The sequence below is a fragment of the Artemia franciscana genome, chromosome 3, assembly GCF_032884065.1.
Source record: "Artemia franciscana chromosome 3, ASM3288406v1, whole genome shotgun sequence".
Taxonomy (NCBI): domain Eukaryota; kingdom Metazoa; phylum Arthropoda; class Branchiopoda; order Anostraca; family Artemiidae; genus Artemia; species Artemia franciscana.
The window spans coordinates 50,776,200-50,795,513 of NC_088865.1; the positions used below are offsets into that span (position 1 = coordinate 50,776,200).

General features: G+C 33.9%; 1 protein-coding gene across 2 annotated transcripts in view; it reads right to left on the reverse strand.

Moving 5' to 3' along the window:
* Nucleotides 1–315: 315 nt before the first annotated feature.
* Nucleotides 316–19,314, reverse strand: part of LOC136025379 (serine/threonine-protein kinase 10-like) — a 114,827-nt gene continuing 95,828 nt past the window's right edge. For both annotated transcript variants that reach the window (XM_065701361.1, XM_065701359.1), the window contains exons 19-24: nt 14,560–14,665; nt 12,411–12,559; nt 9,913–10,005; nt 7,812–7,924; nt 4,796–4,943; nt 316–704 (exon numbers count right to left, since the gene is read on the reverse strand). In XM_065701361.1, the coding sequence (XP_065557433.1) occupies nt 572–704; nt 4,796–4,943; nt 7,812–7,924; nt 9,913–10,005; nt 12,411–12,559; nt 14,560–14,665 (742 nt within the window). In that variant the 3' untranslated portion in view covers nt 316–571. The remainder of the gene's footprint in view (nt 705–4,795; nt 4,944–7,811; nt 7,925–9,912; nt 10,006–12,410; nt 12,560–14,559; nt 14,666–19,314) is intronic.

Sequence of the window (19,314 nt, forward strand, 5' to 3'; positions counted from 1 at the left end):
CCACGTAGTTTTTAATGAAAATATTAAGGAAGAGAATGCCCCCCCCCCCGATTGACACGATTAGTCTTGGAAGGTGAACAAAGTTAAACCTGAAACTTCAAATGTGGTAGGATTAAAGAGGAGGCTGACCTTACGCTCCTCCCATTCTATAAGGATTGTCGTCACACCAATTTTCGAAGACAAAACTCTTCTTAGGGGGCTCAAAACTCGACAAATTTTTGTGGGACAGGTAGGGAAAGACTTCGTAGTATTCGTCCGGACAAATATGTAACTCGTCTGGGACGAGTTTGTTGTAGTAATGATCTGAAACGCGACTTCATAAACGAATCTATTTATTTTCTATAATAACTATATATTAGCCATTCTAAGTCGTTCGAAGAATGTACAACACTAAGACATAACAAAATATTAAGGCAGCATATATCATAACGACTTAAATAGCTCAAATTTACATGGAGCGAGACAAAACAATAGGCATATAGTTCCGTTGGTTATCATGGAATGCATACTTGATCAATATAAAAATTCACAGCCAAACAAAGCATTTCTAATCAATCATCAAATGAAATGATTATGAATTCGACGATATTGACGAGATACTTCGCTCGGACAGGGATGTTTTTGATATGGTAGGTGATGGTGTGATGTCCAGATCAGCGGGTGTCAATAAAGGGATGGAAGAAGTAACATACGGAGCATAAAATCTGAAAAAGAAATTACAAGACTTAAATCAATTTTGCTACTGAAGGAAACACAAACAAGCGCTTTACCCATAAAACAGATGACATCAATCTCCCATACTATTTTTCTATTAAAAATCATCAAACCACTTGGAAGTAAGTGATTTTGATCAAATTTCTATCAATTAGTCCTCAAATACACAAAATTCGTGCTCAAATACACAGAACAAAATGAAAAAGTTATGACTTGTGAATTGGTTCCTTTACCAACAGCATCGAGGAAATATTTACGATTCCACTTTAGATTTTGCATTTTTTTTTTATAAATACAACACAAGGCTTTAGTAGTGCTTGAGTTCAGTCCACTGGCTCTACAACCTAAAAATCGATTAAATCCATCAAAAGAATCAAATCGACCAATTAATGACTTGATCGGAGTAAAAGGACCCAAGGATCCAAAAGGGCAGGGAGAAATTTATCTTGACTTATCAGTTCGGGTCTATTCTTTTTAGTTGGCTAAACTATCCAGTAACGTCTTCTCATACAAAATCATATAAGCATTAACGGTCACTTCATAGGGGATATCAACCTCAAGATATTCGCAGATGGCGGCATTCCTTCACTGTCCAGTACTTCTGATTTTGAAAGTGAGACAGAAAATTCAATTACGGTCTGCCCTGGACCATGGGATTCCAATAGATATTATCCTAATCGATCTATTTAAGGCCTTCGACCAAATAACCTTGCGGAAACTCATCCACTGCCTAGAAGTCTATGGAATTAAGGGACAGGTAAAAAATTGGCTCTCAGCATATTTGAATGATAGAAAAATAGCAGTCAAGGTTTCAGACACACTATCCGCATGGATAGATGCAACCAATGGCGTCCCACAAGGTAGTGTTCTCGGCCCAGTCTTGTTCGTCATGTACATAAACATTTGCATAAATACCATTTCCCAAACCGACTTCGGCCTGTTTGCAGACGATAAGAAGATCCTGGGAGAAGCTAGTGCATCATCACAAATCCAAAGCGATTTGAAAGCCCTGACAGAGAAGCTCGAAAAATGGCTGCTTTCACCAAATGCAGCAAAATGCTCTGTCGTCCATCTTGGCCGCCAAAATCCGAAGTACCCATACAAAATGAAAGGGAATTCTGAGCTTGTACCTCAAACCAGAAAAGCATATCAGCCTGGTTCTGCGAAAAGCATCAAATACTCTCTGGCTACTCACTCACTCCCTACGATACCTTGATATTCACTCAAAGATCTCAGCATGCACAAGCTACGTCAGGCCACAGCTTGAATACACCACTGTCATCTGGTCACCATATCTGAAAAAGGATATTGACAGAATAGAACGAGTCCAGAAACGCTTTGTAAAAGGACTTCAAGGATTCAGGAACCTTCCGTATGACGAAGCTCTAAGAAGGCTCATTCTCCATAAACTTGAGACATGAAGAAAGATTTTAGACTTAAAAAGCCTCTTCAAGACAGTTCACGAGAATTTTGGGACCGTAAAACACAAGCTTGTTCAAATAACTCCCCAAAGCAACACAAGATCGCACAGTCTGCAACTGGAGCCTCTGAAGATGAAGATTGCAAGATCTAATTCTTACCATCATTCGTTCATACCCCAGGTCATCAGGATCTGGAACAAACTGCAATTCCCAGTCGAAAAGATGAAATCACTGCAAGCCTTCTCCAATAAACATAAGCATACCATATTTCGAGACTTTCAACGTAGGACGACTTTAAATGGCAATCGTGCCGCATTCGATCCGCTCTTCGCCCTGCCATAACATTTTTCTTTTAATAAGATGTCAGTTATGTGGGAATTTCTTATTGAGAGGTGTGAGGAATAAAATTATTACTATTATTATTATTAGGCACCTTCAGCCCTAAATCATCTCTACGCATTCTGTATATGTTGGCTCCGGGCTTAAAGACTGATCTCAAGAGCTCTGGTTGTGGTTTAAGGGGATCTCTCCCATGCTAACGAGTATCCCAAGGTCAGTTCTCCTTGTTAGTAACTAAATACACTCAGGGTAACTAGGCAATGGCGGCCATCATTACACCCAAAAAGTTACTTAGCATTCACATTACGGTGATCAAAAGTATACACACAAATATTTCATAGTTCCCTAATAGCCAGTGCAAAAAAGAGAAAAAAAAGAGAACAATATATACATAGAAATAACGAACGAAATAATTAAAATTTCGTGAAACAAGCGAGGCAGCGCCTGGTAGGTTTTGAGCCCTCCCGCTTGAAAAAAAAATAACAACAACAAAGAATCACACAAAATACACTGGTTTTGGTTAATCAATGACAAAACAAAACCAAGTTCACTCATGATTCAGCCCCTTTCTCTCGAGTCAAATTTCGGATACAGAGCTAAAAAGAGACATGAATCCCCACTTGCTATGGGGAGGCTTATTTACTCCTTTCTCAGTTAATAAGAAAACCAAATTTCGTTTGAGACTTCCATATTTCAATAGCTTTTTCTTTATTATGTCATATCTTCTGATTATGTTCATAAGTTATTCTAAGGTCCTGAAGACAACGCCGACTTAACCATATAGTATATACATTTTCAAGAATCTGGTTCTAAATTTTAGCCTTTAAAATTTTTCCTTTCAAACATCTTCTGGGATCCATAGGTCTTAAGTTACAAGAGCCCTAAATGTGATTCCTCTCAACATGTTTGAAACCTGGGTTTCAACAGGTTTAAAAAAGTATTTTTCGGTCGAAGATTACTTTTTAGAGTGATCCACTCTCAAAGTTTTATGATTTTCGCCTAAGGATTTGTAATCAAATCTTCAACAGCCTATATAAGAATGCACCCAAGAAGTTGTTTCGTGAAGGGAGGAGGACGGAGTTTGGGGAAGAAAACATCATTAATAGCCAAGTTATGCAAAGATCTAAGATATTATAGACAGATGGATAGATTTCTTCAACTGCTCAAGAATAAATTTAACAATAAAAGCACAAATACAATTATGTATCCTATGCAAGACTCTTAAGGCCGAGAATACAGAGAAAAACGTAAAAATAACGATATTTTTGGCAACAACAACAGCTCCGAATGCCCCTCTACGCAAATGCTTGCCTATTTACAACCCCGACGATCATTTAAGACATAATAGATCTGCTTCCAATTCACTTAGCATTTAATAAACACTATATTTGATCCTGGGTTTGATGCACGCTAAATTTCCACGTTTATGTTTTGATGCAGGTTATGTTTGTATGTTTATATTTGATGCAAGATATATTTGCACGTTTTGTTTTGATGCAATTTATGTTTGCATGTTTATGTTTTGGTTCATGTTAAGTTTCTATGCTTATGTTTTGATGTATGTTATGTTTGTACGTTTATTTGTTTTGAGCACGTTATGTTTGCATGCCTATGCTTAATAAACGTCGTATTTGCATGTTTATACTTTGATGCACGCTATGTTTGTACGTTTATGTTTTGATACAAGTTATGTTTGCACGTTCATGCTTTGATGCACGCTATGTTTGCACGTTTATGTTTTGAAGCGAGTTATATTTGCACGTTTATTCACGTTATATTTGCAGGTTTATGTTTTGAGGCAAGGTATGTTTGCAGGCTTATGATGCTTTGATGCACTATGTTTGCACGTTTATGTTTTGATCCAAGTTATATTTGCACGTTCATGCTTTGATGCACGCTATGCTTGCACGTTTGTGTTTTGATGTAAGTAATGTTTGTATGTTTATATTTTGAGCGCGGTATCTTTGCATGTTCATGTTTTGATGCACGCTCTGTTTGCACGTATTTGTTTTGATGCACGTTTGATTCACGCTATACTTGATGCACGTCATGTAACTACTACTCGCTGTCTTTGGAAATAGGTTTTAAACCTCAAAAACCTAACAAATGCAGATACTAGGCCTTGGCCGAAGACAGCCGAATAGACAAGAACGTCCTTATTGAGTATTTTTAATCTCATGAAAAATACTGCCGAGTACCAGAACGCTATTCAAATTACTACTCCCGACATACCCTTTCAGTTACCCCTTTAAGTTGCTTATGCTGTCCTTGGAGTATGCTGATAGGGTATAATAGAATTTGAAAATAGAAAACCGCCTTACTGTTCCTGGTCTAGAAGCTCTGTTGCAAACTTCTCCTCCAACTTTTGTTTTCTTGGTATACAAGTTGATTTCCATTCTTTCAGTTCGGTTTGATATTGGTCATCAAGTTGACGAATTCGAGTTGTTTCATTTTCACTCAGTATCTTTCCTGTTGAAATAAGAATAAGATAATTTTTATCATAATAAATACAGTGACGCTTACTTAATTTACACTGTGTCTTTCAAGGGTTTCTGTTCTCATTTTCTTTAACTTTTTATTTAGGCAACATCGTATGGAACTAAGGATCATAAAAAATTTGGAGATGGCTCATTTGGTCAGGAATTTACCTTCATAATGGTCGTTTGACGGATCGGGTACAAACACCCATGGGAGGCTCGGCTTAGGGCCCTATATGATGAGAGGCTGAGAAGTCTCTCATCATGATGAGAGGCAAATAATAAGGCAGGAAATAAATGCTACTTTTTCCAGTTATTTTTACTTGGAAAACTTTCTTAAAACTAACAAGAGGTTGTTATTTTTATTGTTATTTTTAGTACTGTACAGGCTTATGCAATCTGTACTATTGTTCAAATAAAAAACAAAATCTATTTTTAGCAAACTTCTTTAAAAATGTATAAAAATGTGAGCGGATTAGGACATTACCAAAATTTTGGACTGATTGTCAAGACCTTACATAACGAATAGAACTTACACTTTGCTTTTGCTTTTCAATTTTATATCAAGTGCCTAAACAAAAGTTACACGAAATGCAAAAAGAAATTGACACTGCATAAAAACAAAATACATTCAACTTAAGATGTCAGTTTTTGAAATGCAAAAAAAAAAAATTCTACCAACACTATGAGGGCGAGATTTCAAAGAACTCACCCCTTTTAATCACTTCTGTTAACATCTTTTTTTTTGACGACTAGAACTCACCTCAGAATAGCCTTAGTCTTAAACAAATTATAATGGAACGTGACAATATCTTTTTTGTTCAACAAGGCTTAAATTTCGATAAAAAGACAAATGGAACCTTTGAATAATACATGCTCTGAATTATTATATTTATTGAAAATCGTCACATTTTCACAATATTAATTAATATTATAAAATCGTAACAAAAAGCCAGGAGGATAAAAACCACCATGCAGGTGAAGAAACTACTGGAATTATTCCAGGAGACATATAATATGGAGAAGTATGTGCAGCCAAACAACCCTTTGCCTTCAAGAAAAAGAGCAGGAATCACACAAAAAGCCTATGTCGTCTACTATAAATTAACACGTATATGAATACAACTAAAGACTTTCTCTTAAATAGAAATGACGTAATAGAATATAATACTTTTTGCAGCCTAATTCTAAGCAATTATTACTTATTTCCCTATTTAATAATGTAAAAAAAATTCGACATATCATAACAATGAAAAATAAAATAATCATTTTCTCACAGGTACAAAAGAAATAGCCATTCAGGGATTTCCAAACTCGCCAGTGTGTGATTCACAAAATTCATCGATTTCTAAGCGTGTGCGTTTGTATCATTTTCTTCCAAATTTCCAGCTAATTGTTACTTTTAATTGTATAGTGTTGTTAGGTTAAGCAGCAGTTTAAATTATAAAAAAATCCTTGGTGATTAAAACACCAAACGCATCCTTTTAATGACAATTTTGAAAAAATTAATGATTATGTTCATTAATAATAATCATTCATGTTAATCATTAATGATTAACATGTTAAATCATTATTAAATGTTAAATCATTATTAACATGTTAAATCGTTAAATCATTATTGTTGTATATTGAAATATAGTTAATATTGGTAAAATTAACGTAACCACTAAAATTAACGTAAAAAATTCGACTAAAAAAACGACTTTTTTTTTTACTAAAAAAAAGGCTACGGGTAGTGAGCATTTGAATTTTGCCCATAAATAATAAATATCCAATATATCACATATGTATCACATAATACGTATCACGTAAATATCACATATGTAATTAAGCTTTTCTTTCTTTTAACTTTGAACGATTTCTAAATGATACTTATAAAGGAAAAGTAGTTTGACTCAGCTTTATTTTGAAGTGTAAAAATACAGTTAAAGAAAATTTAGATCTTCTTTAACGAAGCCATATATCATATAAACTTTTTTTCTAGCATTTGGACTACGCTCAGTGAGGTATGGCGGCTTCTATATATTGAGGAATAAGGTTAATTAGTTCTTTCATTATTTTAAAGTGAAAAAATTGAAAAATTGGAGAAACATGATTTACGTATAGTATAGCGAGAAAGGTTTTCATTAAGCTGATTTTTTTTTCCAAACCAGGGGAATATGCTTGCTTTGTTTCAAATCCCCCCATCCCACTTGATAATTTTTGTATTTTGCAAAATAAATTATGTGCTTCCTCCAACGGATTTCCCTTGAGGTAGCATTCTTAGCTTTTAGCTCTTCAGACTGTCTACTGTATTTATATTTTTTCTTTTGTCATATCCTTCTCAAATTTCGCTCATGTAACTATTACTGTTACTGTTACATTCTCAAGTTTTCATTGTTGTGTCCTTTTACTTTTGTATCTTGATAAAAAGGAGGAGATTCAGAGCAACGCAATTACTAAAGCACAATGAATATGAATATTAACCACAAGGGAAGTAAATATGATTGGCTAAAAAGGAGGAAGGATTGGCCAAAAAGGGATGCTAAACAAAGTCCCCCCCCCCTAAAAAGTATCAAAACTATTTTGGTTGGAACTTCTTCCTACTAGGTAAAAATTTGACACATAACAACGTGTAAATGCAACCACACCTACAAAGCTGACATTGAATCGAATTCGTTTTATGACATAAAGTTAAGAAACAGTATAATTTTTGCTTTTTGCAAACACTATAGGTTTTTGCTTTTCAAATCTTTTTCCTTTCTTCGGAATTTAATGTCCTCTCCAAAATAAATTATATGCCTACCCCAGGCAATTCAAAAATAATTGGTGGTGGAAGGGGTTTAGGTCATTTTGTTTAAAATCTGCGAAAAATACTTACTTTTTTCATTTTGGAAATTCTCTTGATCCTTGAGAATGGCATCGTTGTTCGCTCGTAGCTCTTCCAACTGTCGTCTGTGTTTATTGTCTATCCGCATTTCTTCAGCTTTGTACCTAAAATTGGACAAAGATCGAATTAATTATAACCAATTTCTCATTAAATAGCATAAATAGTAATTAACATCAAGTTTAACCATTATAGTATATACTGCATATTCTTTATTATATCGCTAAAAAAGACAACCATACTGACTAGACATAATAAATGAAAAACAAAAAAGTTATTGTTCTCAGTTTTTTTTTGTTTTTTTGTTTTTTCGAAAACTATTGTTTGATTTTGGAAAACAAGCAGAAATCCCTGAACGGCGATGAGTCAGCCGTGGAGGCTTGTCTTCAAAAATACCCAAAAAAGGTATTTTCAAAACCAGGAAGAGAGGAATCTGACCTGACATAAAGAGGCAAAGAAGGGCCAACTTCTGTCATGACAGAAAACCCATGCCTACTGAGATAAAGAGAGGGCCGATACCAGGATCCGAAACCATTACTCCATAAAAGCAAAGAAAGAGCTGGATTTATGAGGACATAATACCCGAATTGCCAAGAGATACGAGATAGGCCGCTATGTAAAAGAGACCGGGCCCCAAAAGCCTGTGAAGCGGGTTTTCACAAGCATCACATTTTCATCACAAGCTTTGATTGGCCTACTCATATTTTAGAGTCCACATTAAAAATATCTATTTGAGATATAGAACTATCCTAGACATACGCTATGCAAATGGTTTGAATGTCATTGAAGTGCCAATTCTAGTGAACTGAGTGAATCTTTTGACGTTTAAGAGGGTTAAGGGTGCAAAATAGGTTTCAAGAGTAATTTTGAGAACACTAAATCTTTTAGACTAAAAGTGATTGAGGATGAAGATGTGAGGCCGGTAACGGAAAAATCGCTGAAGTGGATAGGTTCACTCTTACGTGAAAAATTATATTAATAAAGATGGCGCTGGTGGCGAAGATTAAAAAAAATTAATTTTTGCATCACATTTTTACTCAGGCAAAACTTCCTTATGCTTCAAATACAACTCTTTCTGTGAATTCAAATACGTAATCGTAATTTTTTTTTACTTACTTTTTACTCTGCTTAATAATAACCTAGCGTTTTCTTCTAATTTTGAATACTTTTTACTTCTTTCAATAAAATAAATTTCCATGCTTAGAAAAGTTCTACTTATGAGCCTTCCTATGCTGATTTTTTTTTCCTGTCTTAAATATCGAATATTCTATGAGAAATTTCTTATTAGCTTTTTAGAATTGTCTTATTTTATAAGTTGTTTTTATTGCTCAACTCTAGACGTGAACTCAGCTCTCATGAAGCTTGTGATATCACTTTTGTAATAAATTTTATCTTATACTAAAAGACAGGAACTTGATTTTATCCTAGAATTTTCACCTCTCAAAAATCAAAATCCTAATTTAGAAAACTGGTATAGCATTTTGTTCCACTGATTTTTTTATATTATACTCTTTTTCTCTCTCTGAAATTCTGTAAATGGAAAATTAAAGCGATCAAAGAAATTATTTACATTTTTATACATATTTTAACCCACAGATGACGCTGGTTTATGTTTCGTCAGGATCTCCATGATTTCAGTTTGAATTTATCTGTAACACAGTCAAAATCGTTTTGCGTTTAGAAATTCCTCAGAAAATTTCTCAACAACGACAAAGTATTCCATTATCAATTTCATGAATTTTGCCTAAAAATTTGTGTCCCGTTTGACCTTGCTAAACCAACAGCTCTAAAACTTAGTCAGACCATTAGAACCAACTCACCTATTACGTTCTTTCCTTTAGTAGATTACAAAAATTTTATGGGTGCTTCCATCTAGTATTTCAAAGTTGACATTTTAAAATTTCTCTTTACATTCAAATACATTTCTCAGGAATTTGTTATTTACTTAAACCGGGTCTAAACCAGATATAAGCTCAAACATTTTGTTCCTTTAGAAAGTTTCTGAGCCAATTTTTTGACAAAAATCTCCATATCAAAAATAGCATAAATTTTAAAAGATGAAAAGAACAGATTTAATAGGAGAGAAAAAAATTACCTTTTTCGTTCATTTTCCTGGAACTTTCGAAGCCGTTCTCGCTCAGTTTCTGGACTGTCAGCAGTCCCAAATACACTTATTCTCATGGATTCTCTAAAAGAAAAATAAAGAGATTCAGAATTCAGATTCGAATCAATTTAAACAAATCAGCAAACTAGCAATTCAGCCAACCTCTCAGCAGGTCCTGCTTTCCATGCAGCTTTTCTCTCAGCTTCCTGTGTAGCATGTTCCGCACACGTTGTGCAGAACAATTACTGAGAGCATGTGCGAATAAGTTGAAAGGCAAAACCTATAAGTGATGCTGAAAACAACTGAATCATTCAAAAGCCAATTTGATCATGTTTACTCCTAGAATTTTTATTCACTTGAATTTTCAGTCGGGGGTAATTTCTATATTAGTCGGAGGTAATGTCTATATTAGTCGAGGGTAATGTCTATATTAGTCGGGGGTAATGTCTTTATTAGTCGGGGATAATGTCTATATTAGTCGGGGGTAATGTCTGTTGTTTGAGGGTATCGTGAAATGAGTCATAAGGAATAAAGTCCTCAATATTGCAATTCTTAAGCAAAAGCGCAAATACAAAAATTGTAATATATTTTCATACTATGTCAGGCTATAATACTATAGAATAAATAATATATTATATAATATATTATTTTAATCCTACAATATTCTCAATTTTTTTATTTGTGAACATTTTTTTATTACCTGCTAGTATAAAACCCCAATTTACCTTTTTTTTCTTTTTCTTTCCTTTTTTTTTACAAATAAGCCTTATTAGTTAAAATATTTTGAACATACGGTTTCTCGTTTATTAGAATATAAGACCTTTTGCGTTTTGTGTAACACCGTTTTCCGTATTAAATGAATTTAATATTGTTCTTATTATTTCAAAACTAATATGGTGCTACCTCTATTTCAGACTCGTCGACGGCGTTGACCCGTCGGTTAAATATGACGGGGAAGTGCGCCAAAAATGGCGCAGGAGGAACTATTTATTATATTTTTATTCTATTACCTTTTAGGAAAACAAAATTGATAAGTGTCTATCCCAGGCCTGCAAAAAGGACAAAGAATTACTATTTTCTAATCCAACATTAACATAACCATCCTAACACATAAGGTAAGAAAAGTATATATTAGAAAAGGATATTCATTTCACTATTTTTATTTAAATTAATTTTTAGTACAAGTGAATCAATATTTCGACATAGGAATTGAAAAGACTTCTTAAATTTATCAAATGAAATTACTGTTTGCTAGATGAGCCATTCTAATCTCTGAAGATATTTTTATCTTCAAACAATTCCAGACAACCCAGAAAGTTCTTGGCCTTTTAAGTCAAACTGGGATAACCAACACGATATAAATGAAAATTAGGCACAGATGCAGGATTTATTTTCGGGGGGGGGGGGGTAGCAATGATATTTTTCAGTAGACGTTGAAGAAAACAAATTTTATTTGGTAACTTGAAAAAGTTACTCCAAGAAACTCAAAAAACTCACGATTTCAGAAGGGGTCCGGGACAGGAGGCCCAAAACGCATGCATCCCTGATTTAAACAGACATCAAACCTGCCATAAATCACACAGACTAGTTTATCCACTTTTTACTTTGTTTACTCCTATCTTACTTTTTTTTTATTACAATAGAGCCTTAGTCCTCTGACTACGTATTTATTTTTCCAAATTTTATCCACTGACCGCGTGTCCCGCGATTTACGCGTACAGTAGCTAAGAGTTTAATTCTACACAACCCGCGATTTGGACGTGTACCCAATTATTTATGTTTGTTACAATGCTATCACACGATTTTATGCTTGTAGTTGTAGACTGATATTATTTTTCAGTGTCTGGCTTTATGTCTGAATATTTTGGTGTTTAAAGCGATGTGTTTTGTTTTTCTGAATTATAAAAATTTGATGTTCCATAGTACAGGCCCTAACTCGTAAATAATATGGAGGAATCTGATGTTTTTGGATAAAATATGTCAGTTTTAGTCATTGTCCGAAAATTTTGAATAAAATGTGTCAAACTATTTTTGAAATAAATTCGGGTTTTCAAATAACTACTTAATCATTTGCAGAAAAATCGTAGAAGTCAAATATAATGTTAATTAAAAGGAATTTTGATAAATAAGTCAATACAATAATGTACTTAACAATTTACACAAATTCAAAAATACGTTTTTTACCAAATTTAAAAAAATAAATACGTGGTTTTGAAATGTAGCTGCTGCACGCTTAAATCGCGGGGTACACGGTCAGAGGGTTAAAACTGAAACACTATTTACTGGAACAACTTGAAACTTTTGTGTTCAAATAATCTGACCGCTTTCATCAATAAAAAATGTGGTTGGACTAAGCTCAATTTGATGCAAACTGATTAAGGCATTTACTGTCTAACCTAGAATAACTTTAAAAAAAGAATCTAGAATAAAAGGTGAACAAAAATAAGAAATCATAAAAAAAAAATCAAGTGAAATTAAAAAAAAGTTACCTAAACATTAATTCTCTAGCCTTCATTTCTGCTCGAATTCTCTTGGGTACTGCTCGTTTTTCAACCAGCTGTTGTTTAACTAGCTCCTCCTCCTTCCTTTGATTCATTCTTTTGATCTGATCAAGCTCTTTTTCATGACGAACTATCATCTAAATTAAAAATAAAAAAGAACTACAAATACAAAAATACACAGAACCAGAATTATCACGTATAGAAAGGCTTATGGTAAAAAAAAAAAATGATTGCTGCTTTAAAATTATACAATGAAAATCCAATGAGGTCATAGAAGACGTGGTTAATCAAATATATTCAAATCTTAAAATGGATAGAGAGATAGACAGGGATAAAGACGGGTTTATTAATATGAATAAACAAAACAAGCAAATGGCCCAAAGCAAAGCTTGTTTGGGCTTACAACCCTAATACACGCACAAATAAAAACAACACGAAAAAGGAGAAGAAAATAAAAAAGAAAAGAAAAGGAAAAGAAAAAAAGAAAAGAAAAGAAGAAGAAAAAGAATATTCAATTACACTGCATTTCGATCGATACAGGATTACCCTTCAAAAAAGACAAAAAGGACGAAACAAAAAGAAACTAAAACCACTTGACCAGTATCGCCTAAAACAAAACCAACATCTTGGCTCCACTTGAGGTTTACTCGGCTATCAAAACCATAAATATTCAGGCAAAATAGCTTTAATTCCCGCCGAAATTAACGAAAATTATCCATGTTTCTTAAAGTCGTAGGTAAACAATTCCATGCATGGGGTCATATATGCGGAACAGAAAATTGAGATCTACGGATAATAGCCAGCGGACGATGAAAATATATTAACATAAACAGGCTTCGATAAAAAGTAATAATTCCTGCTAAAGGCAAGATTTTGCAATCTATATACCTCTTTTGTACCGAGTCTTTAAAACCAACACCGCATAACACTCGAAGCGCTTATTCTGCAAAACTCTAATATGATAGAGATGAGATGGAAATTTACTACCCCGAACAGTACAACAATATAGCAAATACGGATAAATTAAGGAATAATGTAGTGTTATTTAAATATCTCTTGGGAGAATGTACTTCAACTTTATATTGGGCAACCTCTAACATTTTGGGCCGTACTAGCGGAGTGGTTGGCATATAAGACTCACAATCCTGTAAGGATTTCGGGTCCAAGGGTTGCTGATTATTTGACTTGGAACGAGGGTCTGCGGTGCGACTCTGTAAGCTCAGCCAAAGTCGACCCAGCCCCGAACGGGTACCTGGAAAAATCTAGGAGAAAGCTAAAACCAAATTCTTTTAATTCGGAGATGCAAGCAGTGTTTTCATGGAATATTAACCTAGACGAGGATTAACAAACTGCAATACAATCCCATAAAGGATATTCTTGTCATATTCTCTTACACCTAACTACTGGTCTTCAATCAAGAGCATCAGTAATTCTGAAGGACAAAAAAACGTTGTAGATCTGTAAAAATCTTAATAAAATTCACAGTTTTAAGAGGCATGTTGAACAGGCGACCCGGGTACTTTCAGGGAACCTGGGCATCCTGAGAAAACTAAGACATTATTTAATGCACCATATTCTTAGATCGTTGTATTTATCAATGATTCACCCATATATTCTTTACTGCTCTTCGATGTGGTTTGTAACATTCTCATCCAGAGAATTACATTTCAGGATAAAACGACTCGAGCACTGTATGTGAAAAGACCGACGCCAACTATATATTCAAAATTTTACCTGTCGCTGGAATTAGAGATTTTTACCCATTTTATTCATATGCCAACATCTAGAGGTCACTTGCCAAGTTGTTTTAGAAATATTTTTCAAATAAATACATATTTTCATTGTGACAACACTCGAGCGAAGAACAAGTTCCATGCTCCACTAGTGATAACGCACGAGTCTAAACATTACCGTGTCTACAGAGGTAATATTTTGCGGAATGAAGTGGAGAGTGAAGCTAACAATAATGGCGATTTGAATAAACTCAAGTATTGCTTAGAAGATAAAGTATATGATAAATATAGTTTTTAAATTGTAAAAATTTATGTTTAACGAAAATACATAAAGCAATGAACAGTTTTTCTGTAGCTTGGGAATTGGAGGGGAGGATGTTGGGGTTAAATAGTAAATATCAAACCTGTTGTCTTTTCATCAGAAATTCTTCCTTTTTCTGTCGTTTGATTAGCTGATGTCTGTCTTTCATGTGGCGTTCTTCAAGGTCCCATAATGTTGCCTCCCTTTGTCTGTAATAATATCAGATTTATGAATAGAAAACAAAAAGGAACACGCTGTTTTGTCACAATAATCCAAACATATTAAAAGATTTTTAAAGCCCATAAAGGGAGACTTAAGGACTAGAGAGATGCAGCGTTTTTTTCTTTTTAGCATACATGTACAAATGAAAAGCTAGTTTTTTTTATAGAAAAGAAGGCGTATTCTTGGCAAAATATATTAAATTCCTAGAAAATGGACACTTAACAAAAAAAAATCAATCAAGTTGTGCACTAAGTAACTCTACAAATATTACACTGGAATTCCAAAAACCGAGAAAATCTCTGAAACTAAAAGTCAGCCTAAAAACGCTTAAAATGAGCGGTAGCCCAGATAAAAAAAAAAGAAAAGCCTAATTCAAAAACTGTCACAAAAAAGGCCCGCATAATATAAATACGGCCACTTTTAGTTTGATAAAGGCTACGTTTGTCCAGCCCTTTAAACTAATTATGAGGAAAAATGAACACAATTATTTGTATGTTCAACTCGATTTAATATTTTGCTCCAATCAAAAGATACAGAAACAGAGTAAAAAAGAAGAAGGGAAAGCAAATAAAAAATACCTAAGTACTCTAGGTTTTGTTGGAGGAGGAGTCATAATTCAACAACTAGCTTATTATCTGAAAAAAGAAGTTACTCTTGCAGAACTTCAACAAACTAGCTGGGTCAAACATGGACATATTAAAACTCAAACCAAGATCAGTAACTCTGATGTAACGGACAGTTACGCTTTTCCACTTCTCCTGCAAATTTCCCGTTTAATTCCTGGTCTGACATGTTGAGAACCGAAATAAAATAATTGGATAATATCAACGCGGTTGCTCCGGAAAATGTATGGGACAACACTCCACAACACAACTGTGACCACGGCTGGAGGCTCATACGGAACCAGTTTTAGACTGATTGGAAACCAGTCTCATCTGGATTGCCCCGTGGGCGGGCCCCTACACTACCATGGTCACAAAAAAGTTGCATGCGCAATAGGTTAGCAATTCTAGTCTCAAAACAGTTGCCCCGTGGGTGCTGGGCCTAATCGAAATAATAATTGCTATCAAGGTCGTATTCGAGAATTTTTTGGGGGGAGGGGGGTACATTTTTATCATGAGGAGAAAAAATTATATATAAAATTAAGAAAAAATTGTTTATATGCCTTTTTATTTTTTCTATGATTCGGACAAAATTTCCGGGGGGGGGGGGGGTCAAACCCTGTACCCCCTAGATACAGCCCTGGTTACCATTCCTGAATCAGCTAAAAAACCAATTTTTTCTCACTAAACAGCTTTATTCACGCGTTTCGAATTATAGGTTACTCTGGGCTGTAGTTCGCTCTTTACAATATATACATATATATATATATATATATATATATATATATATATATATATATATATATATATATATATATATATATATATATATATATATATATATATATATATATATATATATATATATATATATATATATATATATATATATATATATATATATATATATATATATATATATGAAAATGAAGAGCAGACAAACGCGGTTAAAAAACATGCGACACCGAGCATGTGAGCAAGTCAAAAATGAAAATGAACAGCAAATACACACGCGGTTAGAAAAACAGCGGCAGCGTGTCAAAAATGAAAATGAAGAGCAGACAAACGCGGTTAAAAAACATGCGACACCGAGCATGTGAGCAAGTCAAAAATGAAAATGAAAAGCAAAGGCACACACGGTTAGAAGACGTGCGACATCAAACATGTGAGCGAGTTACTGAAAATTGAAATGGACAGCGAGAATCAGAACGTGTCAAAATTGGAAATAATAGAGATGATAGATGGGTTTAAGATTTTAACATGGATAAAGTCATCAAAGCCTACCATATCTTTGATCAAAAAACAAAGGTTCGGCGATATATATTTCATGATGACGAAACACAATCCGAGGTAAAACGGATTAAACGAATTAAAAATGATAGCGATGATTATCAGGTTTTGGATTTAGACATGGATAAGGTCATTAATGAGCGAGAAAGATTTATTCATTAAGCAGATATTAAATAAAAAATGGTTACTACCTCCCGTAAAAAGCAAAGCTTGTTCGAGGGGGAGATAGAGAAAACAAAATACATAAAAATAAAGAACACTGGGCCACCGACACCACTAATACCACCACACTCAACTATAAATATAGAAAAACATTATTATTTTACTTTTCCTCTGGGAACTACATATCATCCATAACTCCTACAATAAATAAAATAAACGAATGAATCAAAACTAATATTCTACAAAAAGCAGTTCCTTAGTGATTTTTCAAAATACAACCGAGTCTCCAGTACCCCTTCTTTTACTCGTCAAACTATTCCATTTCTGGGTACCTCTATATAAAACAAAAAAACATGAACGAGAAGAAATGCCTCTAGGTACACTTAAATCAACACTACCCCTTGTATCTCGTAAACGAACAAAAGACCTAACGCATAATAGATGACTAAAACAGCGTGGTTGAATATCCTGAAGTAATCCAAAAATAAACCACAATACATAAAATCCACGGAGGCCCGTAGCTGACAAAATTTTCAAGGTTGTGTAAAATTCCCGGACAGACTGACGAGGAGGAATCCCAACTAAATGCCTAAATATGTGCTTTTGTAGAACTCTTATTGGTTTAAGGACAGATAGAAAATTGGAGAGCCAAATACTTGAACAATAAAGTATATACGGGTGTATAAGAGAAAAATAAAGATGGCGGAAGGCAGATTTAGGAAAAAATGTTGGATTTTCTTCATTATAACTAGATTTCTTGTCAGAATTTTACTAGTTAAAGTTGGATGCTGCTTCAGAAATAAAGTTTCATCAATTAAAATCCCAAGGTATTTAAAAGAAACAGTTCGTTTTATCACTCCATTAGACGAATTTAATTCCTACATCCAAGGGTAAAGGTCCGGCGATCGTGATAAAATGACAAAACTAGACTTGTTTATATTTATCCTTAATTTGTTTACCCTCAGCCAGGTTACAATTTTATCAACTGATTCCCTCATTTGACTTCTCAAGCAGCTGTGCAGTCTTAGCTGTGGTAATAGCTGTTGCGTCATCAGCAAAAAGCAAAACTGTTTCATTAGTGGGGTTGACCGTTAGTTCATCTATCCTGTATCAAAATGATTTAGACAATTTGGTAAATCATTTATAAATATCAACAATAATATAGGACCAAGAACTGATCCTTGCGGAACACCTATTCCAACCAGTTTTTCTCCTGAAGAAGAATCATTTAGTTGAATATCCTGATAACAATTAATTTATTAAGAAGACGTTCATGGTTCACCATTTGAAAGCTTTTATCAGATCTAAAAAATGCAACACCTACTTTAAAACCTTTTTCTAATGCCTCATTGATAATAATGCTACGTACCTTCGAAAATCAAAAACCTGGACTAGATAATTCGTTGGAAGAAAAAAAAGCTTGTGTCCCATCACCTGAACAATTGAAAGAAACAAATGTTCAGCGATATGTCTTTCATAATGACAAAAGACTAGCCGAGGCAAAAGCTAAAAGTCCAATAAAAAAAAACACAATTTTACAAAGGCACTACTTCTAATTAAGGTCCATTTGGACATCATGACATCAAGAGAAGCTCGTCTGATTGTCCCTCTTCTTTTCCTTCATAGACCATAGACCCGTTGTCATTTCCAGATTTATTTCTTTGTTTTATACACAGTACTAGTTAGGCTATATAAGATGATCAATTGGAAAAATTACATTTTTCTGATGGAAGTAAAGGGAAAAGATGAACCTTCGCCCTTTACTTTTTGCTTTAATTTTTGCCTCGTATTTTGTAACATTTATCTGCTATATTGGTACAAATATACTGCCTCGTAATATTTTCCTAAATTTATAGAATTCGGAATAATTAGCACTTTACTGAAAACACAAAATTGACGCAGCAAAACGCGATTAGAAGCAGAAAATAAGAGTCGAGCAGAAAATAGGAGACTAATCCATAATGCTCTCAATAGACTTTCACTGGCAGCGGAATTAATTTTCAAACTTGGTACACAACTTTATACAATATTAAAACAGAAATAATTAAATTATCTAAACACAAGGAATAAATAAAATAATTTCTTAAAGACGGGATTCATTTTTGTGGCTCGCGGGATTGAGCCAGGAAACGCTTAGTCGTAAGTCTTAGTCTCATCCGCAAACGCCGTCACGAGGTATATAACAACTTGAATGTTCTAAGAGCTTGCTCACGACTTTTGCCAGAAAATAACAATGGCTTATCATATTGATTTATTGAAATTCTGAGATATTTATTGATGTATTAAACACATAAAATCGACAGAACGAAACACAATTAGGAGCAGAAAAAACAAGTACCCAGGTAAAAATAAAAGACAAATCTATAGGCCTCTTTATAGTGTTTCACCGGCAGTAGTATACGATTTTAATTCTTTCAAAGCTTCAAGTAAGATTGCTTTTTAGTAAAGCGTTAGTTTAAATAATTTTACAAATTTAAGGATATATTGCGAGTTTACAGTAAAGCGCTAGTTTTTAAGAATTCTATAGATTTCGAGAAATATTACGAGTTAGTTTAAGAATTTATATTTGTCGTGTCTTACTT